The 27,492-nt window shown below is 49.1% G+C and overlaps 2 protein-coding genes across 4 annotated transcripts in view; both read left to right on the top strand.

Moving 5' to 3' along the window:
- LOC102159652 (neuroblastoma breakpoint family member 6) lies at positions 2,480 to 18,412 on the top strand. Of its 3 annotated transcripts, none has more exons than XM_021090710.1 (13): positions 2,480 to 2,532; positions 4,344 to 4,548; positions 5,097 to 5,211; positions 6,639 to 6,853; positions 8,000 to 8,054; positions 8,897 to 9,111; positions 10,113 to 10,164; positions 11,231 to 11,445; positions 12,511 to 12,562; positions 13,333 to 13,526; positions 14,245 to 14,472; positions 15,877 to 16,082; positions 18,369 to 18,412. In XM_021090710.1, the coding sequence occupies exons 2-12, from the start codon at positions 4,371 to 4,373 to the stop codon at positions 16,071 to 16,073; spliced, it is 1,716 nt and encodes a 571-aa protein (XP_020946369.1). In that variant the 5' UTR covers positions 2,480 to 2,532; positions 4,344 to 4,370; the 3' UTR covers positions 16,074 to 16,082; positions 18,369 to 18,412. The 3 variants fall into 3 exon arrangements, with proteins under 3 accessions (XP_020946369.1, XP_020946370.1, XP_020946368.1); XM_021090711.1 differs by having other exon boundaries at positions 10,110 to 10,164; positions 13,351 to 13,526; XM_021090709.1 differs by having other exon boundaries at positions 10,110 to 10,164.
- LOC102159389 (putative neuroblastoma breakpoint family member 5) overlaps positions 22,833 to 27,492 on the top strand; it is a gene marked incomplete at its 3' end in the record, with an annotated part of 30,786 nt that continues 26,126 nt past the window's right edge. The window contains exons 1-2 of the mRNA XM_021090712.1: positions 22,833 to 23,000; positions 23,988 to 24,205. The remainder of the gene's footprint in view (positions 23,001 to 23,987; positions 24,206 to 27,492) is intronic.

Raw genomic sequence — 27,492 nt, 5'->3', positions numbered from 1 at the left:
TTAGTTGTGCCTTCTCTATAATTTAATTTAACTGTCTTCATTACCTTCTTTTAGTTATTTCATTAATTTCTGCTTGTCTTGATTATTTCCTACCTTTTATTTCTTTGGATTTAGCCTATAGTTTTTTGTCTAATTTCTTTAAAAAAATGCTTATGCCAAAGCAATCTAGAGAACGAAAAACAGAGCTGGAGGATTCAGGCTCCTTGGCTTCAGACTATACTGAGAATATAGAGTAATCAAAACAATATGGTACTGGCACAAAAAACATACATATAGATCAATGGAACAAGATAGAAATACCAGAAATAGACCCACACACTTATGATCAATCAATATACAACAAAGGAGGCAAGAATATACAATGGAAAAAAGACAGTCTTTTCAGTAAGTAGTGCTGGAAAAACTGGACAGCTACATATAAAAGAATGAAATCAGAATGTTCTCTAACACCATATACAAAACTAAGTTCAAAATGGATTACAGACTTAAATGTAAGACAAGATACTATGAAACTCCTCAAGGAAAATTGGCAGAATACTCTTTGACATATATTGCAGCAATATCTTTTTTGATCCAACCTCCTAATGGAAATAAAAATAAACAAATGGGCCTAATTAAACTTAAAAGCTTTTTGCACAGCAAAGGAAACCATAAAAAAAACGAAAAGATAACCTATAGAATAGGAGAAAATATTTGCAAACAAGGTGACCAACAAGGGATTAATTTCCAAAATATACCAAGAGTTCACATAGCTTAGTATTAAAAGAAACCACCCAATCAAAAAATAGGCAGAAGATCTAAATAGACATTGCTTCCAAGAATACATACACGTGGCCAATAGACACATGAAAAATGCTCAACATCACTAATTATAGAGAAATGTAATGAGCTATCTCCTCACTCTGGTCAGAATGGTCATCATCAAAAAGTCCTCAAATATTAAATGCTGGAGAGAGTGTGGAGAAAAAGGAACCCTCCTACTATATTGGTGAGGATGTAAATTGGAAGAGTCACTATGGAGGGGTATTCCTTTAAAAACTAAAAATACAGATATCATATGATCCTGAAGTCCCACTCTTGGGCATGTATCTGGAGAAAACTCTAATTTGAAAAGATACATGCACCCAATGTTCATAGTAGCCCTATTTATAGTAGCCAAGATATGGAAGCAACTTAAATGTATATTGACATATGAATGGATTAAGAAGATGCATATAAAAACACACACAACTCACACACACAGTGGAATATTACTGAGCCATAAGAAGAATGAAATAATTCCATTTGTAGCAACATGGATGCAACTAGAGATTATCATCCTAAGTGAGGTCAGCCAGGTAAAGACAAATATCAAGATATCACTTGAATGTAGAATCTAAAAAAATTATACAAATGAACTAATTCATGAAATAGAAATAGACTCACAGACATAGAAAACAAACTTATGGTTACTAAAGGGGATAGCCAGGGTGGGAATGGATAAATTAGGAGTTTGGGATTAACATAAACACACTACTATATATAAAATAAACAATGAGGACATACTGCATAGCACAGTAAAATAATTTTTTTATCTTGTGATAACCTGTAATTGAAAAGAATCTGAAAAAATATATGTGCATATGTATAACTGAATCACTTTGCTGCACACCTGAAACTAGCACAACATAGTAAATTAACCATACTTCAATAAAATTTTTTTAATGCTTAGGTTATTGATTCTGCTGCAATTTAAGCCTTTAACTTTTTTTCCCTGTGGCATGTGGAATGTCCTGGACCAGGTATCAAACCTGCACTACATAGATTAGATTTTAATTTTTGTTTCTAATATGATAGTGCTGTGTTCAGAGATAACTATCCATATGACACTGATTCTTTGAAACTACACTAAGATTTTATGATGGCTTCATATATGTATAAATTTTATGAGTGTTCTAGATATCTTGAAAAATGTATTACCTGTCTTTATGACAGTCAATGCTCGGTATATAAGAGGGTGGTTTTTTTTTTCTTTTTTTTAGTACAACCATTTTATTGTTGTTGTTATTAATACTACTATTATTATTATTACTATTATTATTATTATTATTATTATTATTTGCTTTTTAGGGCCGCAGCCACAGCATGTGGAAGTTCCCAGGCTAGGCATCGAATTGCAGTTACAGCTGCGAGGCTACACTACAGCCACAGCAACACGGGATCTGAGCCACATTTGCGACCTACACCACAGCTAAGGCAACGCTGGATCCCTGACGCACTGAGAGAGGCCAGGGATTGCCTTTAAAGCTTCCTTGCAGGTGCTAAATTCTCTTAGCTTTTGTTTCTCTGTAAAGCTTTTCATTTTTTCCCCTTCAATTGCCTTTAAATTGACATGGTATGTGAAGTAATGATTTGTTTCAAAATTGGTTGAAAGAATACACAGAAAGGGACCCTCCTGCATCTTTACAATTCAGTGACATGCAAGAATAAACAAAACTCACTGTGGGGAGAGGATTCCGGCCCTGTTTGTCTGTGGAAGATGGGAATTGACTGGTAGGTAGCACGGGAGAAGTTTGGGAATGGTGGAGGTGTAGTCTCTTGATCTGGGTGGTGATTCCACAATGGATACAGCATGTTGAGTGTACTGAGCTGTGCTCATAAGTTGTGTGTGTTTTTGTTCTAGTAACTTATATGTCAGTGTAGAAGGGATGGCATTAAGGAAGGGGGGTGACAAAGACAAAAAGAGTGACAGATGGCAGCAAATGGGTAACAGATATTCACCGTGTAAATAATAAGGATGCGTTGAGAAGAAAACCAAAGTGACTGAGCAGAGCAAACACTACAGAGTATACTTAAGAGAAAAGATAAGGAAATTTAAAAGTTCAACTCATATTAAATGACAGACGGCCCTGTTGGGAAAATCACCCCGGAACGACCATCACAGACCTCATCTCCATTAAAAGTACTGTCATTCTGTTGACTATAATGGGAGAAGGTGGGTTTTAATGCCCAAGAGAAATGGTTTCTAATGCACAATGCTTTCCTCACCAAATGTGTGGTCTGGGGAAATTTTATAACCGCTGAGATTTTCTTCATAAGGAAAATAACTTATGATTATTCAGATAGTTCATAGGATTAGATACGATCCCTTTAACTATACTAGGTGCTGGGAACATACCTGACTTTGTCCCTCCTTTGTCCACTGTGTAGTTATGGACAGAATACAGTTGGCAGGGGACAGATAAGATGTTCCCAAATAAATATTCCCCACCCGCCATTTCTAGAAAGAAGTCATGTTCATAATTGAAGGAATAGGAGAGGAACAAGAGTCTTTTGAACAGCCATCCCCAAACCTTGACCTTGGCTAGTTTGCATCTAAAAGCAGCCTTGGCAACATCTTGGCCAGGACCAGCCCCTGCAGTGTTCCCTGTCTGGAATGGAATGAGGAGGTACAGTAGAGCTTAGAACAGCCTTGACCCACAGGTTTGATCCCTGGCCTGGGATCTCCGAAGTTTGGGTTGTTAGGATTATCCAAAAGCCAACAGGCTGCCCCAGTGAAGAGAGGACTCTGACATAACACAGAGATGCAGCAAAAAGAGCACTGAATCGGGACAGAATACTTCTACTAATTATTCCTTCCCTTAGCATTATACTCAGCTTTTGTCCTACACGTTTATGTCACAGATCACATTGGGGAAGCCCAAGGAAGAACTTCATGACAGTCTAAACGTTTGATGTCTTTCACTGGTGGAAGAGATTTAGAATGTGTTAACATTTCCAGAGAAGGTGGGGGGACTTCGTGAGAGCCCTTAAGACAATAGGACATGTTGGGAAACTACTTGTGTCTTGATTTTTGGGTAAACAGAGGAGAGTGAAGATGAGAGCTCTGCGCAGATGTGTTTTGGAGGGAGGAAGCTAGCGCAGTGGTATTAGCACAAGTGCAGACACCTATGAAGTGTGGCTGCTGAGGGGGTGTCCCCATGGCTGGCGACCTTCCCAAGGCACCAGGCAGCCTTGTGTATCAGCATGGCCTAGGCCTCTGAATCCAGGGGCCCCCAAGATTCCATCAACCCTCCCCCCACCTTCCAGTTCTGTTGTGGCAACTCCAGACAGTTCCCTGGCACCCTGGGTCCCCCTTCCTCACGCCAGGCCCCATCTGAGCTACAGGCAGGGTCCTGGGCTCTGAGCTCTAGCATCTTGAACTTGGTTTCTGTGGATACAGACCCTCCGGTGTTGTGGGGTGTTGATTCGGGTGTGCCCAATGGTAAGTTAAGAATTCCAGTTTTCCTCATCCCTCATTCCCGCTTCAGCCTATGGGATTCCTCGTGCTTTAATCCACCCTGTGCTGGGTGTCTTCTCCCCAGGCCCTGGCTCTCCTGCCACGTGTCACCATGGCAGTGTCTCTTGGCCCTTCATCAGACTTGAGGGCACAACACAAACTCATGCGAGAGAACCAGGAGCTTCAGCGGCAGCTGGCCCAGAGCAAGCAGGACTTCCGAGACCTCAGGGAGAAATTCCTTGTATCCGAAGCTACTGCCTACTCCCTGGCCAACCAGCTGCAGAAATACCGTACGTCCTAGGGGTCGGGGGCAACCAAGCGATGAGTGGTCACTGGCTTCCTTCTAGGAAACGAAACACTCTCCAGACTTGATCTTCTCTCCCCTTTGTCAAAATGAATTTCATTCTGACCACAATCCAGGGCAGGCAGAGGTGGCTCTTTCTCCCTCAGTTGGCAGAGGGTGGGAGAACTGAGGCACCAAGGAACTGCCCCTCAGGCCCCTGCTCCGTGTCTCACCTCAGAGGGAACAAGTCCTGGGAACGTGGCCCTTGATTGAGGGTCAGTCTGGGGGTGTGTGAATTCTGACCTTGCCAAACAGCAGTTAATCTTGTCTCGTTCCTTTCTGTGCCTTGGAGCTTGTCTTTCCTCAGCTCTAAAATGGGGAGGACTGGAAGGCCGTGCAGTTGGGAGCCCGAGGAATCAGATGTGGAAATCCCTGCGTAGAGCCTGGTAACGGGCTTACACCTGCCCTTGGGATGGACTCTGCCTCCTCCCTTGAAGGCAGTGACCACAGCCGCGTGTCCAGCTTCCCCCTGAGGCAGCGTCTCTGTTTTTGCAGAGTGTGAAGGGCACAGAGACATCATTGAATCCGTGCTGGGGGAGAAGCTAGAGTTTAAGGTGGTGAAGCTGGCAGAGAGGCTGGCAGAGGATCCAGCGCTGGCCAAGAGGTTCCGGTAAGGAGGGTTCTGTGCAGGGAGGCCAGTGGAAGGTCTAGGCCTCTGTGAAGTGGGGCCAGGAGTGACACTGGGCCAGGAGAGGACCGAACTGCTCATGGCAGGCACCCAGGCACAGATACTCATGACGTAATCAGAGAACAGCCACTGGTGAAGTATGGAGTACAGTTGTTATTCAGAGCCTCATTTAACATGATTTTTTTTTTTTTTGACTTTTAGAGCCATGCCTGTGGCATCTGGAGGTTCCTAGGCTAGGGGGTTCGAATCAGAGCTTTAGCCACCAGCCTACGCCAGAGCCATAGCAACCCTGGATCTGAGCCACGTCTGCAACCTACACCACAGCTCAGGGAAACGCCAGATCCTTACCAAGCTGAATGAGGCCAGGGCTCGAACCTGCAACCTCATGTATACTAGTTGGGTTCATTTTTAACTGAGCCATGACAGGAACTTCCCATGCTTTTTTTTGTCTTTAATTTTTCTTCTTTTGGTCATGCTCAAGGCATAGGGAAGTTCCCATCCCAGGAATCAAACCAGCACCATGTGTAAATCAATCATACTTTCCTTTAAAAATGTTTTAAAATAAAATATATGAAAGCAGATATACCCCAGGATCCTACTGTATAGCACAGCATATGCAAAGACTATGAAAAGGAATCATAACATATGTATAACTGAGTGACATTGCTGTTCAGCACACACTCACACAACATTGTAAAACAAATACACATCCATCTTTGTTCTTTCTTAAAAAAGCAAAGTAATCCCAGCACAGCAGCAGAAATTTGAGCCACAAAAGTGACAATTCCAGAGAGTTAACCAAAGGCTATCAGGAAACTCCAGCTCTGCTATTAAAACAAATTATTGATTTGAAATCACAGCACGTGAAATTCACCAAATTCAAATCAAATGAATGGCTCAGGAGCATTTTGTCCATTTGCAGTGTTTTGTGATCCCAACCTCCTTTCCCTTCCCTCATAATCCCCTCCTGACTGACTCGAGCTTGGCCTCCATCCTGGACCCTGGCATTCTCTTGGTCTTTCAAATTCACACCAGCCGGACTGTCCACACCGGGTGTCTGGCTTTGTGTCAGTGCCTGCCAGTGCCTGATGTGTATTTTCGTGTGGAAACGGGCATGGCTGAGGGAAGACCTGGAGCGCCCTCTCCATGAAGCAGGTGTAGGAGGACACTGGGGTTGTTCCCAGAAGAACACGAGGAATGGGATGTCAAGGACTCTCAGGGGAGCTCTGGCTGTTCCAGAGGCCGCCTTTGTTGTCCGTCCCCCTTTCTCTCTGCCCCAGAAAGGTCACCCCCTAGGTGTCAGACTTCTGCATCGAGAGCTCCTTGGGGATGCCAGGGAGCATCAAATGCCCTAAGAGTGTGTGGTCCATGTCTCTGGGATTTCAAATTGTACCTGTGTGCCCCCTCAGGGAATTGGATGTCCTGATTCACGCTCAGGCAAGAGAGCTGACCCAGTTACGGCAGAAGGTGAAGGAAGGGAGGGATGACTGTGTCCTGCTCGTTCAGCACCTCACCGACCTCCTCACCCACAAAGACCTTGACAAGGACCAGGGGCAGGAATTGCGAGAGCAGCTGACTGAGGGACACAGGCTGGCAGAGCACCTCGCCCGCAAGTTCAGCCCAGGTAAGGGGGCCACGGACCCCGATTGCACTGGGCAGCTCCATGGTCCCCAAGAGTCTTCACACCTCACTAGGCATGTTTTGGGGATTTGTAGGCTGTGCTTGCAGACTTTGGTATTCCTGGGCCCGGAACTGAACCCGTGCCACAGCAGTGACAACAGCAGATCCTTAACCCACTGGGCCCCCAGGGAGCTGCTCACTAGGAATGTTTTTTAGAGCTGTTCGGTTTTCATGGCCCATTAGGGGCTGTGGTAGGACTAGGACGGGCTGAGGGTGAGGACAGAGGGGAAACAAACGCATAGGGTAGGGGAAAGAGTATTCCGACTCTTCTGCCTCCTCCTTGATGGACGAGGGCCTTCGTGCAGGAGGCAGCATGCACCCAGGGATAAAGCACAGAAAGGAGGCTGCGACAGGAGGCAGCCTGTGGAGGGAAAGGAGCCCTGGCCTACGTGTGACAGTTGCCTGCTTCCAGCCTGAGTGCTGCCTTTAGAACTGGGACTGAGTGACGGACTGTTCCTCTCCGGATACCTGTTTCCTCATCTGTATAACGGATCGATCACTCGATGGTGGCCTTAGTGATGAAATGTGGGGATGTGAACAAATATAGTTGAGAAAAATGAAGGCCCCTTCGTGTGAGGGGTTGGAGAAGGTCCTTGATGTACTTGATGAACTTGGTGCTGGGAAAGCTGTCTAGGGTGGAGCACATTCCATGGAGAGAATTTCCCTTGATACCACACACACAAGCCCACTTGATGAGCCCGTGATGTCCCCAGATGGAAGGATGTGGGGTTTGGTGGTTCTTCCTCTCCTTGTAGAAAGGAGAGGATCTTGTGAGAGCTGCCAAAAAATACAGAGCAGGAGTTTATGGTGAATTTGTGGCAGGAGGGATGATACCGTTGTACAGGTTGAGATGGAAGCTGGACACCAGTGCCGTGACATAAGGAAGAAGAGACAACTGCAATGTTTGCCTGATGACGTGGTGATCCAGCCCTTTGGAGGCACGGAAATTGCTAAAAGACAATGCGTTAGACCATCACCACTATCCTAACTCTCACATAGATATGTATGGCTCCATGGCCACATGAGTGCTTGTGTTTGTCGTGGGAGAAGTGGGCAGAAGCTGACTGGGGAGTTCTGAATTTGTTTACAGAGAGTGATGAAGACGAGAAGGAGGACGACGACGAAGCAGCAGCACTCACCCCCAGGTAACAGCACCTGTCAGGATGTGGTCATGGGGAGATAAAATATGGAGAGGTCCCAGGAAGAAGAGTAAGTGAGGTCAAGAGAGTCACAGATGCCAGATGCCAGGAGAAGCAAAGTGCAGACTGAATTTTCTTCCTTCCCTCCTCCCACTCGGGCTCGCCTGTGTCTTGTCTCTGTGGCACCTGTGTGTGTGACCCAAGGCAATGCACTGCCCTTAGGATCTCCTGTGCACACAGGGAATATCTAGCCTCTCCTACATGAACTCCAGGGAGTGAAAAATATCTCTTCCCACCAAGCTGTCTAGGGTCACTGGGAGGAATTTAACTAAAAGTAAATAACTTGAAAAATGTAACACTAACAAAATTATCCAGATGTCCCAAATGTACTTGTCATGTGACAGTCGTTCTAATAAGATGCCTTAGAGGGCTTTCTGTTCCTAAAAGAAGGCATAACATCTCTGGGAGTCTGTTTTGCAATAGTAGGTGAATTCCCATGGCTGCTTTATGTTGAATATCATGCGACTCAGGCACATGGTGCCAGCACCTGGTGTGGTAGTTCATGTGTGGCTCATGTTCCGGAAAGCCCCACACTGGGATGGCTGAGTGTCCTTCCTCATCAGACGATGTGTGGCCAGGGCAGGGAGCACGTGCTGGTCTCTCTGCCTCCCAACCTGTGGAGCCACACTGCCCTTCACACACAGCAGCACAGTTACCTTCTTCTTTAAGGATATTGCCCTTTTGCTTTCTGGGACCACTCCCTGTGCCTCCCCTGCGACCACCCGGGACAGCTTGGTGTCTGTCCCTCTTAGTTTAATGTTCCGTCATTCGTTTCCCACCTGGCACAGCGTGGAAGTGCAGGAGGTTGCAAAGGAGGAGGTGCTACAGGAATCCCAGGATGAATGCATTTCGACCCCTTCAGTGGTCCAGGAAAGGTCTGACTGCACCCAGCCTTCGGGTGATGGCACATGTGCATCTGATGAGCCAAAAGTTGGCCCTGCTGCAGATGGAGCCTGTGCTGGCTCCCACGCCAAAGAGGATGACGTTCCAACCCCTCACCCAGGTAGCCTGCTTATTCTTTGTTCCCCACAACCCGTCTAGACTGAGCAAGGTCTTCTTCGAAGGTAGACCCTGTAGATATATGTCGGTTCGAGTCAGGGGAAAAGATGGATTATGAGACCCAAACACCAGGTTAGGTCAGGGAGCCTTCATCCCTTCCTAGGTCGAGGTCATGCCTCTGTCCACCTGGACCCACTTTCAGGCCAATGGACCCCAGTCAGGTGTGACAAAGTCTCACTCAGCCCAGCTGGACATCCTCAGGAAGTGACTGTCAGACCTAGTTTGGGGCACATGTGTGTTGTCCCCTGTAATGATCTAAGTTTTCATGCTGTAGGAGGTCCTGGCCTTTCTATCCCTGTGCGGACCCAAGGGCAGACCTGACTGTGTGTGAGGAGACGAGGGTTCCCTGCTTTCCCTGCTCTGAGCCCCCGTCTCCACGGTCTCTGTGTTGGCGTGTCTTAGCTCAGCAGTCATCTGAAATGCAGACAGAGTCCCCTCTCCCCCTGCCTTCCTTGAATGTTTCCATGAAGGTAGTGCGTCCAGCCTTGCATGGCCATTGTTTCTGTGTAGCACCAAGTACTCCTTTCCATTGGAGAGTTGACACAATCCATCCATCCCTCTAGTCTCACGTATAAGTTCCTCTAAGCCATCAACAACTACATTATCCATTGGGACGAACGAGTAGTGTAGAAACAATTCTAGATCATACCTCAGCTCATTTTCTAAGATCTCTGGGGGAAATCCACTCTCTTAGCCATCTGTATAGCCTCAGCAGAGAGGATGCTGGGAGAAGGTTCTTCCAGATCAGGAGGCGATTCCCTAATGGGTCTGGCCGCAGTGCTAATTCTCCTAAGCCTTCACTGAAGTGTCCCGGATCATCTCTGCCGAGGTACTCTGTTCTGACACTGAGAATATTAATGTCGTTGTGGTCGGTGTGTGCACTGAGTTGCCAAGTGTGAGCAGTGCTTAACTCGTGTGACATATTGTCTCTGAATTTCTTAGCAGAAAATCAGAATGGTCATGAGGAAGTGGATGGACAAGAGCCACTGCCCCCCAGGTAACTCTGAAGCTTTGAGGGCTGTGAATGTCGGTACTGATACCAGGAGACCTCAGACGCAGGGAACACCAGAAATTGCTCAGTATAAAATAACTCTTTCATCCCTTCAGGCAACAGTCAAATATCTCCTTTGGTAACAAAGTTGTCTATTTCCCTTGGGATAGTGGTACGGGTTTCAATTTCTTTATTTTATTTTATTTTCAGTCTTTTGAGGGCCGCACCCATGGCATTTGGAGGTTGCCAGGCTAGGGGTCTAATGGGAGCTGTAGCTGTAGCTGTAGCTGTAGTCCATAGCCTATGCCACAGCCACAGCAACGCAAGATCCCAGCCGTGTCTGTGACCTACACCACAGCTCGGGGCAACACCAGATCCTTAACCCACTGAGCAAGGCCAGGGATCCAACCCACAACCTCATGGTTCCTAGTCAGATTGGATTCTGCCGCACCACGACAGGAACTCCCATGGGTTTCCGTTTCTTAATCCCTCAAGGTTAGTGATGCACAGTGAGTAGCCGCAGGTGAAAGAGTCAAACACAAGAAATCCTGCAATCACCAGTCCTCTCCTGGGGGGTTAAACCCGGGGGAGACGCACATCTGCTTTGAGTCCTTTTGGCATCAGCATGTTAGTCAGTGTTGGGAGGCTGGGGAAGAACCTGGAAAACCTTTCATATTGTAGCATGCTCTGGATAAAATAGGTCCTGCAGTCTGTATTTCCTCCAGAGCCGTACTCACTCGGACAGTGTACACTCAGTTCCACACAGGGTCTGCAAAACCGAGGGAGCCAGGATTTCAGTCCTCTGTGTGTGCTGGGGTCCTGACTGTGGCCTGAGGGAGAGGTCATTCTCCTCCAGCAGCTGGTTGTGGGGCCAGAACCCCGAGCCTGTGCTGTTCTCTCTCCCTCCCCATGGCAGCCACACTCCGCCTCACATCTAGGAGAGTGGTTTCTCCCTTCTGGAAGAAGACTGCCGCTTTGCTCTCTGTGTCTGCTCCCTATGCCTCCCCTGAACAGGAGCTAGAAAACCTCCTCTGAGTTTACTTTTCCGTCTTCCCCTCCGCATCTGGCACAGCGCGGAGTTGCAGGAGGTTGCAAAGGAGGAAGTGCTCCAGGCGTTCCCAGATGAAGCTGTTTTGGCTCCTTGCATTCAGCAGGAAGGTTCTGACTGCTACCCGCCTTGCAGTGATGGAAAACTGGCATTTGATGAACAGAAAAAGGGGTCTGCTCTGGATGGAGCCTGTGGTTGCTCTCCTGCTGCAGAGGGTGAAATTCCAGCTGGTCCCCCAGGTAGCCTGCATGTTCTTTGTTTGCCTAGTCTGATAGGAATAATCCCCTCGGGTAGACTGTATGCTGACATAATGTTTGGAAGAACCTGGCACTGCAGTTGCCTTTAAAGCTTGCTTGCTGGTGCTAAAATCTCTTAGCTTTTGTTTCTCTGTAATGCTTTTCATTTTTTTCCCCTTCAATTGCCTTTAAAATGACATAGTCCATGAAGTAATGATTTTGTCCAAGTTCTAGTCATGTTTGCGCCACTGGCAATTAATTAGCCCCCAGGCAGTCCTGCCAGACTCACATGTACCTCTGCCACCATGGCCAGGAACTAACGTTCAAGCCTCCTAAGTTTGGGTGAGTCTCCCATCTCCCATGAAATGCTCCCATTGTCATTCCTGAGCAATGTGCCTCCTGAGTTTCTACCCCTCTCTGAGGCTGCTGCCAGTCTTGCTTGTATCTTTGGAAATGTCACAACGCTGTTTCACGTCTGCCAGCCTAGAGTCTGCATCCTTTCATTTGTCTTCCCTTGTCCCGACTCTTCTGGAACCAGAACATAAGCACCACTGTCAACTTTGGTGCATGTCTCTGAAGCGAGGAAGGGCCCTGGAATTTGCAACCTTAGGAATAGAAAGGCCCCTGTTTCTCTGTAGCACTGAAGAGTCTTTGGACTGGCTGGGGTGTAGATTCCACTCGTCCGTCTAAGCTCAGCATGTCCTTCATCTCATGCATTAACAAGCCTTTCAGCTGGAAGAAGCCTGAATATCATAGCAAGCCCTGAGTTCATAGTGAGGAAGTTCCCCAGGATCTGCGGGGAAACATTTATGTTTAGCTGTTTGCAGAGTCTCAGGACATAAGCTAACTGTGAGGGTGACTTATCCTACCAAGGAGGTTTGTCTGGTGCCTCAAGACGGAAACTCAGTGCCCTCTTTTGACACTCTGTCTAGGGCCTCCGGGAATATTTCTCTCACAATAGACTGTTTTCACATTGTGTGTATTTATGACCCTTGCAAATGTGAGGCAAAGGATGGAGCAAATTAAGGGGATCTGCCTAAAGTAACTGTGCTGTTAATTTCTTTGCAGAAAACCCACATGATCGTAATGGGGTGAAAGAACCAGAGCCACCTGTCCCCAGGTAATTTTGTCTATGTGGGGCTGTTCATACAGTAATGACATCTGCAGACCTCTGACCCAGGGAGAAGCAGAAAGTGCTGGGTCTATGTGTGTCCTCCACTTTGCCAACCAGCAGTTCTCCTGTTGTGTGACATTTTCTGCTCTCATGGTGGCGCCCATGTTGTTTCCCGTCTCTCGTTATGCTCTCAAGGGTAGTGACCCCCAGTCAGGTGACCCACGTGAACTATGTCCCAGGGGTCTGTGGCACTCACTTGTTCTCTCACGTCTGCTGTCTGCCTGTTTGGCATCAGCATGTTGGCATAGGTTTCATAGCAAGAAATGGAGACTGACAGTGATAGTATATTATTGCCACCATAATGAGAGACAGAGGCCTTGATGGCCTGAGATGCCTGGGATTCCAGAGGCGCCCCCCCACCCCCCTCCCCATGCTGTAGGCCCATTCCCACCCCTTTCCCACTTTCAGTGCCATCGAAATGAAGGGCTGACACCACTGTTACGTGACACTCTGTGTTGTGGGTCATGACTGTACCGTATGGAGGTATTCGGTCTCCTCCTCATCAGCTTGTCGTTGGCCAGAGCACTGAGGACCGACTGTCCTCGCTATTTCCTGACCCTCTAAAAACACACTCTGCCCCCACCCCAGATACACACCCAGTTTGTCCCTCTCTAATGGGTCAGCCAGCCCCTTGGCGGCCTTCGCCACACTCTTAATCATCTGATCCAAACCACATAGACTCTAAGATTCCTGATCACTCTTGGGTGAATCCTCAGGCCTCCGTCCCCCACCAGGCTCCGCGGGGAGCTGCCGCCGATGGCAGAGTGTGGTGTCCCACTGAACTCACTGGATGGAAGCGCTTGGTCTTGCCCAGGTCTTCCCGACCTGTCGGACTCCTTCTGGCCTTACAGGAGTGCTGCCACCCTCTCATTTGAGAACATGGATGTCCCTGATGCTCACGATGCAACCAGTGAGTACTCAGGGCCCAGACCCCCCTGGAGGGGTGTGTGGTCTCAGGACTGTGCACCGCATGACTTCCCTGAAGAGACACAAATTCTGGTTCTGCAACCCTTCTGTGCCTTAGCTCGTATCAGGACTCCGGCCTGTACTACACTATTTATACTTGCTAGGACCTTGGCCCTTAGCCGACCCCATGTGGGAACAGAACATACATGTGTGGGGAGGCAGAAGAGCCGCCAACACTTATGAAGAAGGACGTTGAGAAGGCTCCAGAATTGGGGTGTTCTCTTCGCTTTGTCCATGTCCTATCGTTGTCCAACTCCCTTTTCTACCAGTACCCGCAGGCTCGAGGCCATACTTCTTCCCCTGGTCTTTTAGTCTTGTGGGCAGACACCAACAACTCTTTCTCCCTCAGGCCTTCTCATTAGGCTGAGGGACTGAGGTATGAGTCAGAGAATAATAGGTGTGACTTTATTGCAAATCAAACCCTCTCGGGTCATGTGGGCAGCTTATTGTCTCAGGGACATCACAGCCTGGCCCCTGGCCTCTCCGCATCCCCAGGCATAGCCATAAAGATGGCATCTCCTTCCCGTACATGATGGCTGCCTGTGTTGTCTGGGTCACTGTGTGGATTCTCTGTTAGGCTGGGTCATCACAAATGGGTGTTCATGGAGGGCTTAGCGAAGGAAACCTTGGATGGGTGCTACTGAACCTGTTATTCTTTTCAGGTGACACCTGGGGGGATTGTCACAAAGTGCCTTTGAGTTTTGGAAGGCCAGAGATGCAAAGTTCACAAGCTCAGCTGCAGACAAGCACCCAGGTGGCCAATGATCTGCAGCTGCCCCTCAGCCAGCATTTAGATCGTGGTGATGGCAAAGCCAGGCTCCGCCTTTCCTCCAACATCCAGGGCTTTACTGCCAACACTGATACTGGGAACCAAGGGCCACTCTTCCGAGGTAAGAGAGAAGAGGGGAATAGGGAGTTCAGGCCAAGGAGATGGGCTACAGAGTTGTGTGTTTTTCCCCCTCTTTTGAAAATAAAGAGCCACCTTCATCGGGAAGTGTACCAGTCGGTCTGTTTGATAACACCTCATTTATCTCAACCTCTTTACTCTTATCCATAGCTGTCAGTTTTTTTCTCATCAGGATTCACTTCTCGGATTTTTTAACGTTCCTCAATCTGATTTTTTCAACCCCTCTCCTCCATGTCGATGGGCATGTGCCATCCTTACCCTCCAGGAGTCTCAACCTCTCCAGCTGGAGCCTCGGGTGCCGGCGGCTTGTCCCTTAGGCGTTGGCCTCACCTGAGAATGAGGAGGGACCCGGGTTCTCAGGTGGAGGTGAGATGAGAAGGAGCAGCACGGAGCAGCCTGGAGAGGCTCCTCGAAAGTGCTCAGGGAGTGTGGGGAAGCGTAGCCCTGACAGGTGCCATTAGGTCCTGGGGTAGCTAGTTGTCTTCTCTTCACTCCTGCCTCTCTTTTTCTTGGCCTTGGCCTCCCACATTCCCAGCCAAGTCCCAAGCTCTCTGGCTGAGTCACTCTTTCTCCTGCTCACTTTCCTCGGAGGCCTGAGCATCAGTCCCGGCTTCACAGAAGATTTTGCAACAATGGATACTTTCCATGCCCTTGACTTTCATACTCCTCGATTCCTCCCCCATATGTCATAGTTCATGCTACCCACCAGACCTTCACTCTCTCCTTCTTCTTGTTTCCGTTCTTTGTTTCAAATTCAACTCATCAGGAGGCTGTTAGAATGAACTGTCAGCAGCCTCATTGGTTTAATGTCCATGCACACTTTGTGGATGTTTTCATTGATCAGCACACCTTCTATACCTCGTGGGGACTGAGTGTGTCTAAACAATATGTGTACGGGATGTGTGTATATGTGGGTGTGTGTATCTATATACATATGCCCTATGATATGTATTGATGCACATTTAACATTGTTTCCAGGTTTAGCCTTCCCCAGGGCTTTTCTGTCCTGAGCTTTTCCTTCACCTGTGACTTTGCTTGGTCTCTACACTCTCATCCCGCCAAATAAGTACAACCCGCGTGTGGCATGGTTTCCTTGTCTTGGTCTTTTCTCCCTGGGAACGTTTTGTTTTTCTCAACGTTATTGTTCTCGACACCTTTTGGGCATTTGGGAGCATGTCTGCCTCATGGTAGTCTCACTAGTATCAGGAGTATCAACAGAAGGAAAGAAGTACCAAATGTCTCCAGTGGCTTCCCTCACCACGCACTTCCCGATGGCCCTTCATGTCCCTGGACACTGTCTTTACCGGAGGTCCCTGGGGGTGGAGGAGGGAGTCACAGGAAGATCATGAGTAACGATGGATCCTGTTGGCTGTGGTTTTCTCTTCAGAGCTGGGTCTGGATGCTTCCATCGGAATGAAGACCCCTCCCAAGCTGGAGGGTGAGGGCTCAGCTGCCAGCAGGCAGGAGTGTCACGTGTGTCACCGCCTTCATGCCTTAAGTTTCCTGAAAGAGAAGATTATCCAAAGAAAACTGCAGTTCAGCAAGTGGAGACTGGCCTGCAGATTCCCTGGCCTCCTTGCTTAGGCTACCGAGGTAATCACCTCTCAGGCTCCTCCATGCCCTTTCTCCTTATGCACCACAGCTCAGTCTCCCACTAGGTTTTCGCTTCCTCCTTTGTGGACTCCACAGCTCTGGCTCCCTCTGCGTGGTCTTTCCTGCTTTCCAGGGGCTGCCACCCTGCCAGGTCCTTGCCTCTCAGTCTTTTGTTTGCATCTGACTCTGCCGTGCCCCTGCGACTGCTCGCCTGATGTTCCCTCTGTCCTACTTTTAGCCCCAGGAAAGCCTGATCCTGTGGTCTTTTCATCCCAACAGCATCTCTAAGGCTGCTGAATACATGGTGCTTTGCGGGAAATCACACACACAATTGGCTTCCTCAGCTTCCTTTCCCTCCCCCTCCAACTCCACTGCCTCTTGCATCCAGGACCACGGTCTTAACGACTCACTTGCATGTGGCTTTCCTTTGGCAACGTGGACCTAGGAAAACCCTTCATGCTCAACTTTTTGCATGAGGAAGGGCTGAAAGTGAGAAAAAGGGTCCTGCTTACAAAAGTTGCATAAGAACCGCGTCATAGGTGGGAATGCTAGGCAGGCTGGAGTCAGGTCCCCTCAGTGCCAGGTGGGCAGTCCTGTGAGGGACACACTGGAGCTGGCATTCGGTGCAGGACAGTAGATGGCGCCCTCCTGGCACGCTGGCCAAACCAAGATGTAGACACCCGGTCGTCACAGTGCTCAGGACATGAGGGGAGCAGGCATTCAGACCTCCTGCCCTTTGACTCACCTGCTCCTGCCACACGTGCAGTAAAATTCCAGAACATGACCTGAGTGGGCATCTGAGACCAGGGAATCTAGGAGAGCGTTGTAGTGAATGAACTTTGGACCAAGCTTATGACGACTCAGGGAGAGACAAAGAATACAGGATGAACCTTGCTTCAGACAAACCCAATTGAGAAGGCAGATGGTTTCCATGAGAGTGTCAGAAGGATGACCGGAAACTCTGTGGGGCCAGGGAGAAAGAAGTTCTCGGTGGAAGGGATGGAAAGAAGCAAAAGGAGTGGTGTGAAGTAGTCTAGCCCTAGTAAGTAACTCTAAATCATGTAATTCCAGATAGAAACTGGGTGAGCCTGGATCTAACATGGGTGCGCACACCAAGCCATTGAAATTCTCCCTTCAGGTGAGGTTTGCTTAGCAGGGTTTTTTAAAGCTCTGTGAATAAACATTTAAGGATTCAAAGCACGACGGATCTGGTAGGATGTCAGTACCCAGGATGGCAGGGTCCACTTGTGGCTTCTTTATAGAAAAGCAGAATATCAGCCAGTGATGGACTTAGCCTTCTCTCCACAGAACTATTTGTGCAGCTTGGAAAAGAGAAAAGAGAAAGAGGCAGATAGATGCGCTGGATATACAAGCTCTGTGTTTGGATCCAAGTTTCTCACAGTGTTTAGAGTACCAGATACAGTACACAAAAGAACATGACTTAGAAGCTCAGAGAAACTCCCTTCTTTCTGTAGCTCTGCTGAAGCAGCGCTTCTCTGTAAAGACTTCTTCCTGTCCAGGAGGTTGACCAAACCGCCCCTAGTGCCTGTAGACCTCTCCGGATGGGAGCCTTTCCTCTCTCTTCCTCCAAATGGGTGGGAAGGGCCTGTGGCCTGGCTTCTAGGGTCCGTGTTGTCCATAACAGGCCACCTGAGCTCAGCTACTCCTCAGCTCCTTGGCAGCATAGGTCCTCATCTATGAAAGGTGGAAGGAGAATCGGAGACATTCTGAAGCCCCAGTGGGTCTCCCATTGCAGGGCGCTCCCTGTAGCTGCCTCTCCTCCTCAGAGGACAGGGGCATAGAGGTAGGACAGGGTGTGTTTCTCTACCAAGGACCCTCTGCTCTGGAGCGCAATTTGTTTCGGAATGTGTGAGAGGGATGCTAAGCACATCCATCCCTGGAACGGTGAGAAGGCCATCCTTCAGTGCAGAGGAAGGGGCCTCAAGAGTGCAGTGGCTGCGGAGGACTGGGTGGGGGCACCTGGCTAAGGCTCCGCAGCAGGTCTGAGCTGGGTTATCAGCAAGCAGTGGTGGGGTGAGGACAGGGGTCCCTAGATTCTGCCCCAGAGGCTGGATGAACTTCTAAGGCATGGCTCTCACGTTCCCCTCCAGCCAGCCTGTGGCTCTGCCTTCAGCTCCTCGTGTCAGCAGGAGCCCAGCCTGCTCCTGGCCTCAGTCACCATGTGGCCATCCCTGCAGGCTCAGCTCTCAGCAGGACCCTGCAAAGACTCTCACTGATTTTTCTTCTGTCCTCTCTCACCTCCTCTCCTCTCTCTGTGTTTCACAGGTATCTGTTACTTCCAGAACGAAGAAGAGTTATTGCCCAACCCCAAGAAACCACAGCAGAAAAGATTCCTTTTCCACCTGATGAGAAAGACCTACAACAGCCAATCAAGTTGAAGCCCCAAAGGAACACTGGAGGGATCGTCTCCTGAGAATCAGCATCTCAACCATCACCTCCTCCACCCACCGTTTTTACTCCAAAAGACTGATCTCATGAGAGAAATCGCAGTCCTCGGCCTCCTCCCAGTCTTGGGTGTGATCAGTCGATGAGGAGACCAGGGCCCAGATGGACTGCAGTTTGGAGCGACCTTCACCCTTGCTCCTGTCCACATTCATCCTCCTCACACAGGCATCAGGAGCCGCTGGCAGAAGGCCCCATGTCCACCTGGACATTCTTTGTCAGCACACGGGCTGTGGTCGGAGCAGACGCCCTTAACTGTGCAGTGTTCTTGCCGAAAGTGTTCCGCCTGAGTGTCTTCATGAGGTAGTTATCAGACAGCTGCAGAATGTAGGCCAGTGGCCCAGACACCTGGCCTGTCTGTCTTCAAACAGTCCATGTCTCCACAAAGAAGACAACCAAGAGGAGAAGAGAGATTTGGGGTTCCGAAGGACTAAGAAGTTTATGTGACTATAATTCTTGAGTCCTTTTGAACCCCAAACGTCTCCTCACCTTTTGTGATTGTCTTTGACTGTGGGGACATTGACTGGTTTGCAGAGGACAAGTCAGTTGTCTGGCTCACAAGTCTGCATCCTTCAGTTGTCTGATGATTTCCTCCTGATGCAATTCAGGGGAAAGCTTTCGCCAAGAGCACCACCTAGTGCCTGCTGTGTGCTTCCTAGCACAGCCCCGCAGGAGGCTGAGAGTGTCCACACTGCCTGCCACCACTCTTGTCATTCGAGCATTGGACGCTTTGTTCTGGAGGGCCCTGTGAGATCTGTCCATTGGAAAGACCTGTTTTTCTCTCTCTGATCAGTCATTTGCTTAGTGGTGTATGAATTAGAGGCCATGAACTTTCTTCTTCTGTGATGCTGTTTCTCTAACAAGTTGCCATGCTTTATCAATCCCTGATTGATGATTCCTGATATGTGTCCATTACCATATTTGTTTATATGTTGGAAACTTTCTGATTTAGTCATTCTGTAGACTTGTATTTCTGGCATTGTGCTGTGGAATGGGCAGCCCCTAACCGTCCATGTCATGAAAAGCTTTCTTGAGTTTCACTGTGGTTTCTACATTTTTCAAATTATTCCTAAATTAAAAATATTATAATAAAAAATAAAATATCTGTTATCCTACAAACATTTTAAGTCTTTTTTTTTTTTAGAGCCGCATGTGTGGCGTGTGGATGTTCCCAGGCTTGGGGTCCAACCAGAACTACAGCTGCCAGCCTATACCACAGCCACAGTAATGCGGGACCTCAGCCACATCTGTGACCTACACCACAGCTCATGGCAATGCTGGATCCCAGACTCACTGAACAGGGCCAGGGAGCGAACCCCCATCCTCATGCCTACTGGTTGGATTTGTTCCCCTAGTGCCAAAATGGAAACTCCTTCCATTATTGTTTTAAGTTAGTTTCTTTTCCTGGGATCCAAATACAACCCACAAAGTAATCAGGTGGATATGTGTTGAAGTTACTTACACACCCATATATACATATGCTGCCCCTCTGCTCCTTCCTACCTCTGTCCCTCCCCCTTCCCTCCCTCCCATCCTTCCTTCTCTCCTTCCTTTCTCTCTCATCCTCACTCCCTCTCAGTCAAATTCTTCTTGGTTTCCTCCTGTCCTCCTCCTTTTTTTTGGTCATTCATTTCGTGAAGATACTGCGTTTTGGTTCTGTATCTTTCCCACAGTCTAAACTGTGTACCTGAGTATACAGAAAAAAAATACTTCTGTCCTCCATACTTCATCTCTGGTGGCAGAATGTACAGCAGTGTTATAATAGAAAAAACTGCCAGCCATGTAGGTACCTTAAAATTTTCTTGTAGCCATGCTTAAAACCAAAACCTATCAACCCACAATACTACAAATATGCTCTTCCACATAGCAAATTAATACTACACACGAAATATTCTACCAAAGTTTTAAAGTTCTGTTTAGTAGGAAAATATTTCACCTGTCTTCAGTTTTTCAGGTTACACTGACAGGAATCATCAATCACATACACTTAAGAGCCAGTTCCTGAGACCTACTAGCCCCATTCTGCGTATGCCATAGCCACATGAGTCTAATGGCCACTGTTTTGCACCTGGCAGATGTAGAAATGATGACATTCATGTTTGATACACTGGCGAGACTCTCTCAAATGGGGTGTGTGCTCTCTGATCAGGAGGCACGTCGGGTCCTGGGGGTTTTTCTGTGATATTTGCAGCCCTTTGACATCAGGGCCTGGATCCAGCAACTGATGATGTGGAGCAAAATGGTGACATTCCATGGTGCTACAGTCTCACCTGGAACACTTGCCTAAAGAGAAACTTCCCGAAATCCTAAACAATACTGAGTTACGAAGGGGGACCATCTGTAAAGAAGTCGGCAGCTTAATGAGCCAACTGCCAAGCACCTTCTCTGGTCACCAATTAGCTTCTTTTATTTCTGTATTTTCCCCTGTGTGACTAGGAACTCAAAGTTGGACACACACGGAAGTATTCCAATCCATTGCCCTATCTTCCTTACCGATACTCCAATCATCCTCCCTTTCATCGGTGAATGTGACTCTCAGCTGGTTCCTTCACCCTTTGGATAAGATCCTAACAGTCTTTGAGCCCTTTCCTGATAGCAGTGTAACAAGGTGCTCCTGTGTCCTCTTGAGTATTTCCTGCCCCTGACTTGGACTCAGTCATTTCTCAAAGATGCTCTGGGTTCCTTTCGTGCAAAACACGATTCCCAGATCAACTTGTGGAACCTAGAGCTACTCATTGGAATTGGTTTCTCTCTAGGCCTTTCCCGTGGAAGGAGCTAGGAAACACATTTTCATAATTGTATGGACTCGTGTATTGACATATATTCCCAAGCATGCACCATTCACGTTCAGAACAACAGGCTTGTTATGGAAGTTTACATGCCTTCTGAATCGGGTTTCTCTGATACCCGCTTTTCTGTTGTTAAGGACACTGGGAGTAAGGGGAACACAGTATCCCACAGTCTCCTTTGCCTTTTCCCACATTACAGGGACAAAAGCCTAAAGAGATACCAACAATGCCACTAACAACACAATAGAGGAGAGCAGTTTGGGGCTTTGTCAGTGTCTTGGGGAACAGGGACACGCTTGTGTTTTAGTTGCTTTACCACAGGTATAGCTCTTGTCCATCTGGTTGTTTCGCAAAAGAGACAAGCATGTTCCCTTGTTACACGATGTTTTCAAAGTCTAGAGGCCTGTATTTAACAATTTAATTTCATAGTGATTTTTTCTTTAATGTAGGAGTTCCCATTGTGATTCAGCAGTAATGAACACAAGTGGTATCCAAAGGATTCAGGTTCACTCCCTGGCTCCACTCAGTGGGCTGATGTTCCTGGGTGCTGGTGAGTTGAGGTGTAGGTGGCAGAGGTGGCTGGGATCTGGTGATGATGTGGCTGTGGAGTATGATGGCAGCTGTTACCACAATTTGACTCCCAGCATGGGAAGTTCCATAAGTGGCCCTCCAAAGAAAACCAAAACCAACCGACCAACAAACAAAAGTAGTCTGGACGGGCCAACCAGAAGCTGTAGGCAGTCATCCAGCCTCAGCAGGACTATCTCAGCCCCTCACATGACCATTTACTCACAGGGACAACCTTGCAAGTACTAGAGTCCTGGTGAAACCCCCTTTTGGTTCAGTCTCTGCTGTTAAGCCCTGGGACACAGGGGGACCTGACTACAGGTGGCACTGGCTCCACTGCTGCAGCCCAGGCCGGTTCCAGGACAGCGACCAGCAGAGCTGCCTGGGTCCAGCCTGGAAGCCGCGAGCTTCCCCCGCCCACCCTGCCTCCCTGGTCCCCTCAGTCTTCCTGGCTCATCCAGGAGGCTGGGGTCTGGGACCCCGACTCCAGACAGGACCTGGAGCCTGGGGATGCCCTTGCCCACGCAGCCTGCCTCTCTCAGGTGTCAGTTCGCCTTGGGGACTGAGGCCATGCTGCGCTGTAAAAGACGCCGCCCAAAGGGCCAGGTCCCACGCAGAGTCGCCCTCGGACCCCTGCATTCAGAGTCCAGAGGGCGCAGCATGACACGAGCGCACCGCCAGGGGTCGCCCCTCCCGCCGCTGAGCCAGGCCGCGCGCAGCCCCGCGAGCGCAGGCCCCGCCTCCCGCCAGGCGCGCTTCCTCAGCCGCCCGCCGCGCGCTTCCTCAGCCGCCCCGCCCCGCCCGCGCGCTTCCTCAGCCGCCCGCCCGCCGCGCGCTTCCTCAGCCGCCCGCCGCGCGCTTCCTCAGCCGCCCGCCGCGCGCTTCCTCAGCCGCCCGCGACGTCAGGAGGCCCCGACTCGCCTGCCCGCGGCCTCCCTTTGGTTTGTACCTCCTCACGGAGGCGATGAAATCCGTTTGGGGTCAGCGACAGGGCAGCGCTTTCGGGCCTCCCGCAAGTCCACCTCCTCTGCCGGCGTCTGTCGAGTGTTCTGCGCTGAAGGAGCTTTTCCTGCCAGAAAACCAAGTTCCTGTCCTCTTTGTAAGTGTCCCTCATGGCGCTGCCCTGGCAGCTCTGAGCATCCGGAGAAGCGCCCTTGGGACTTCCCGGGATGTCTTCTCCCTGGGACCGCGGGGCCAAGGGTCGAGGGGCAGGGCACTGAGGGCTTCCCTGGGTGACACAGATTTGGAACCGAAGCGGCCTCCGTGTGCCCACAGGTGGCAGCGCGAGCACCCAGGCGGCTGGCGCCCTGCGGGGTGTGAGCAGGGGACTGAGTTTCTTCTGGGCTTTTCCCTCCCTCAGCGTCCTCCTCCTGTTCAGCTTTCCGGGTTCAGCAGGTCCTCGCCCACCCGGGTGCCCAAGACGGAGGCGGCCGCTGGGTCTGGGTGGGGAGCTCAGTGTGTGGTGGCACGGGGTGCCTTCTAGATGTTTCCAGGGGCAGGAGGCTTCTAGGGTTCAGGGGCCCGCTTTGAAGGCCTTGGACAGCGTCCCTTGCTGAGTTGGGTGAAGCCAAAGGGAGATGCGCAGGGCAGAGGGGCAAATGGCTGCGTTCAGGCCCAGAGGCTGGGCGGCCCGCAGAGCAGGGGCTTCCTGGGAGGCGAGGAGCAGGCGGCCAGGGCCATGGGCCCCTGGTGGGGGCGCGGTGGGGGGGGAATGGGGTGTCCCTCACTGGGGTCGGTGCCCACAGGGCCCCAGCGTCCAGCCTGAGCGTATCCAGTGTGTGGGGTCTGGATGAGTTTTCAGCAGAGGAGGGAGGGGCTGGGCGGCGGGTTCTCAGAGCCTGGCAGCAGCATAAGATCGTGTCATCCTGCTCTGTGGGTCCAGTAGGGAGCCTGACTGTTCATTGGTGAAGGCTGGTGTCCAAGCCCCCATGGCACTTGGAAGTTCTAGTCCTGCTTGAACTCATTTTCAGGCTTGTGGTTGTCAGCATTTCCCAGAGCCTCCTGAGCTGCGTTTATGGTTGGGGCAGCGACCCTGTCCTGGAGCTCTCAGGGCCTGTCCTCACTGTCCTCTGCTCTGTGCACACAGGGGGGCATATGTGGAATGTCGTCCTCCTGGAGAGTCACCGGGTCAGGCTGTGCCGGGGTTTCCACCCCCGGTCACCACATGGCCCTGGTCTCTGTGCACTTTCTGGCGCGCCCAGTCCACCTTGGCTTAGCTGACTCTTCATCTGGATTCCGGGGAACTGCCAGGCGGCCAGAGGCTGAGGGCACAAGCATGGGAATCATCCACTGGTCAGCCTCCAGGTGGGTGCACGGCAACGTTCAGTAGCAGCTCCCCAATTACAGGATGCCACCAACACTTTGATTTCACAGTGTTTTTTTTTTTTTTTTTAATTAAGGCTATTACTTCTTAGAAGAGTTGAGATGTATGGGTTGCCTCAGAGGATAGTAGAGTTCTCTCACAGCTGTGCTCTGTTCTCCCTCACAGGATTTCTTCCTTCTTTGGACCTTGCCCGAGGATGGTACAGAGGAGGGGGCTATCCCATGGACAGGAAAGGGATGTTCCCCCAATGAGGCTTATCCATCCCCCTCTAGATGCACTGAACCCTGGGATTTCTCCACAGGGTGTAGAGTCGAATGCACAGTTTGTGGTAGAGGAGGACTGTGTTTGTGCTTCTCCCCGACAACTCATGGTCAATCTCAGACCATTTGGATATATTCAGTAGTTTGGGTAAACTCTTGGGGGGCATTTCGTAGATGCATTTTCTGAGAAGGGAAACCTTCTTGTTCCCCTTCTTAGTGGCTTTGGCGGGGTAGGGGGAAGCTATATTCCTTTCATGCGCCAGACTGAATTGTCACCCATCAGGGTTTCAGTAGTTCAAGGCCCTAATCAACCCACCAAGGCCACTTTCTTTCAGCTCAGTCCCAGTCCCCATGTTACTGTGGGAAGGAGTGTCCCCCAGTCACTCTCTCCTGCAGAAACTCCACCAGAGATCTGGGACTCAGGGAACCTGTGTGGCCAGGTGACGGCCTCTCCCAGCCCAACGAGAACGCAAGTACCTGGTATCTCCCCTGGCTTCCCCTACTTTACTTTCTCTTCTGTGATACTCAGGGCAGTGCTCCCAACTCACACAAGGTACCATCTAGCGCTGTGTCCCCTTCTTAGCAACTAAGGCGCAGGAGCATTTTGTACCCAGAAGAGGTGAAAACCTGGGGAGGGTCAACTTTCTGGGGTCTGTTTTGGAGCAACAGAGTGAGGTTCCTGAGAGAAGGTCTGTGAGTCGTTGCCCCTCCTTGGGTCCCTGGGTTGGAGCAGAAACATCTGCTGTCTCTTCCTGGCTCCCCAGGCAGATCATGAGCTTGGGGTCAGTGTTTCCTCAGAGCCATCGCACAAAAGCCAGGCCTTCCAATTGGGCCACTTTGTGGTCATGCTCTCCCTTCCTTTGCAGGAGCCTTTGGGGACTAGAAACAACCAAGGGTGTCCTGCTTTTAAAGAGGCATGTTGAGTCATCAAGGACCGGTTTATAGCACAGACCACAAAGGAATATCCTTTCAGCCTTTTGGAAGGGAGCTGTGGGGTCTGCAGTCCCCAACCTAGAGTCATGCCAAAAATGTCCTTAGTACTAGTATGTTGCTTTTAAAATACAAGGTTTGTGGGGTTTTGTGGTTTTTTAGTTTTTATTTTTGAAGTATAGTCGATGTACAGAATGATAAAAAGATTTGCAATATACAGAATCACAATTTGAAAACTATATTCCATTGATACTTATAAAATATTGGATATATTCTCCATGTCGTACAATAAATGTTTGTCCCTTACTTTATACATAATAGTTTCTAGGTCTTAATCTGTCTCCCTGTATTGCCCCCGCCCCCTTCCCTCTCCTCACTGGTAACCACTAGTTGATTCTGTGTATCTGGGAGTCTCATTCTTTTTTCTTATATGCAGTAGTTTGTTGTTGATATTTTTCAGTTCCACGTATTACTGATATCACACAGTATTTGTCTGTCTGAGTTAGGTTATGTAGCATAATACCCCCTGTGTCCATCCATGCTGTTGCCAATGGCACAGGTCATTGTGTTTTATGGCTGAGCAGTATGCCATTGTGTATGTATACCTCCTGTTTGTTATCCATTCATCTGTGGATGGACACTTAGGTTGCTTTGATAACTTGGCTACTGTAAATAAAGCTGCCAGGAGCCCTGGGATGTGAGTATCTTTGTGAAAGGGTGGTTTTGGTGTATTTTGGATGCCTCCCCACCAGTAGAATTGCTGGTCTTCTGGTAGCTCAGTTTGTAGTATTTGTAGAAACCGCAAAAATGATTGCCACGGTGGCTACATCAACTTCTCTTCACTTCAGCGTTGTAAAAGTGTTCCCTTTTCTCCACATCCTTGCCAGCATTTGTTCTTTGTGTTCTTTCTGCTGACAGCCATTCTGACAGGTGTGAGTTGATACCTCTGGTGCTTTTAATTTGCCTTGCCCTAATGATGAGTGATGTTGAGCCTTTTTTCCATGTGCTTGTGAGGCCATGTGCTTGTCCTCTCTGGAAGAATGTCGGTTGAGGTCTTGTGCCAAGTTTGAATTGGGTTGTTTTTCTATTGGTCTTGAGTTGTGGGAGCTGTGTATATATTTTGGCTGTTGCTCATTGACCCTCATTGATCAAGTTGTAAGGTTTTCCTTGTTTGACATTTTCCACCCTGGTTGTGGCTTTGTTCTTTATTTTTTAGGAACCTCTTTTCAGGATCTCGAGAGTGATTTTCCGGTTGTGATTTTTAAAAGGGGGTGCCACACAAATACAGAGTAATAGAAGCTGGATTGATTCTCCCCCTGGGAAACAACAAAACCAAACAACAGCCATAAACTGGAAAAAATCGATGAAGCAAAGATTTTTCAGGAAACTGGGCATCAGGCAATAAAGGTAGTGAGTGATCCCTGAGAGATGAAAATCAGACTGGTGAGCCCCACCGTTGCTCCAGTGTACCACCTGGAGAGAGTTTGCAATGCAGGCAGGGGAGGGGAAACTGAAAGGAAGGCCTGTGGGCCTCACTGAGTTGCTCCTCATCCTCATCTTCCCTCACGTCCAGTGGAACCCATTGGTGTCTGCTGCTGTTGCTCTACCTGTAGACACGCAGGCTGAGCTGGGAGGAGTCCTCTTTAAACTTCCTTCAGTAAGGAATGGGGGTGCTCGCTTTGTATCCACCCAAGGCAGTTAGCACAGTGCTGTACCCCCAGGGGCTCCGTAAATGCATCCCTGGACCTCCACACATGTAGACTCCAAGTTATCTAGATGAGCAGAGATGTTGGATTTTATAGCACATGATCGGAGAGAGGAGTGAACCAAGGGTTGGTAGGGCATTCTGTTTCTAAGAGAACTGAGGACACGTCAACCACTTCAAAGCTGGGATTGTACTGCCAGACCCTTGTGTGTCCTCCTTGCAAACTTGAATGGTGCTTTGCCCCTTTTTCACTTTAGAAAAAGGATCTGAAATTTAAGGATAAAAGACCAAGTTCTACAATTCTAGGAATATGGCTGATATTTAAATTCTTTTTAAGAGGCGAGAGGATTTGACTGTGGGAGTCATTTAAGTT

Source organism: Sus scrofa, chromosome 4, assembly GCF_000003025.6.
Source record: "Sus scrofa isolate TJ Tabasco breed Duroc chromosome 4, Sscrofa11.1, whole genome shotgun sequence".
NCBI classification, from domain to species: Eukaryota; Metazoa; Chordata; class Mammalia; order Artiodactyla; family Suidae; genus Sus; species Sus scrofa.
This window is presented reverse-complemented; position numbering and strand designations above follow the sequence as displayed.

Excerpts from the sequence above, each read along its gene's own strand:
- LOC102159652 (XM_021090709.1), top strand. The coding sequence starts at position 4,371 with ATGGCAGTGTCTCTTGGCCCTTCATCAGACTTGAGGGCACAACACAAA. Across the intron at positions 10,165-11,230 it reads CAAGAGCCACTGCCCCCCAG|CGCGGAGTTGCAGGAGGTTG; the intron begins GTAACTCTGAAG and ends CATCTGGCACAG. Across the intron at positions 11,446-12,510 it reads AATTCCAGCTGGTCCCCCAG|AAAACCCACATGATCGTAAT; the intron begins GTAGCCTGCATG and ends ATTTCTTTGCAG.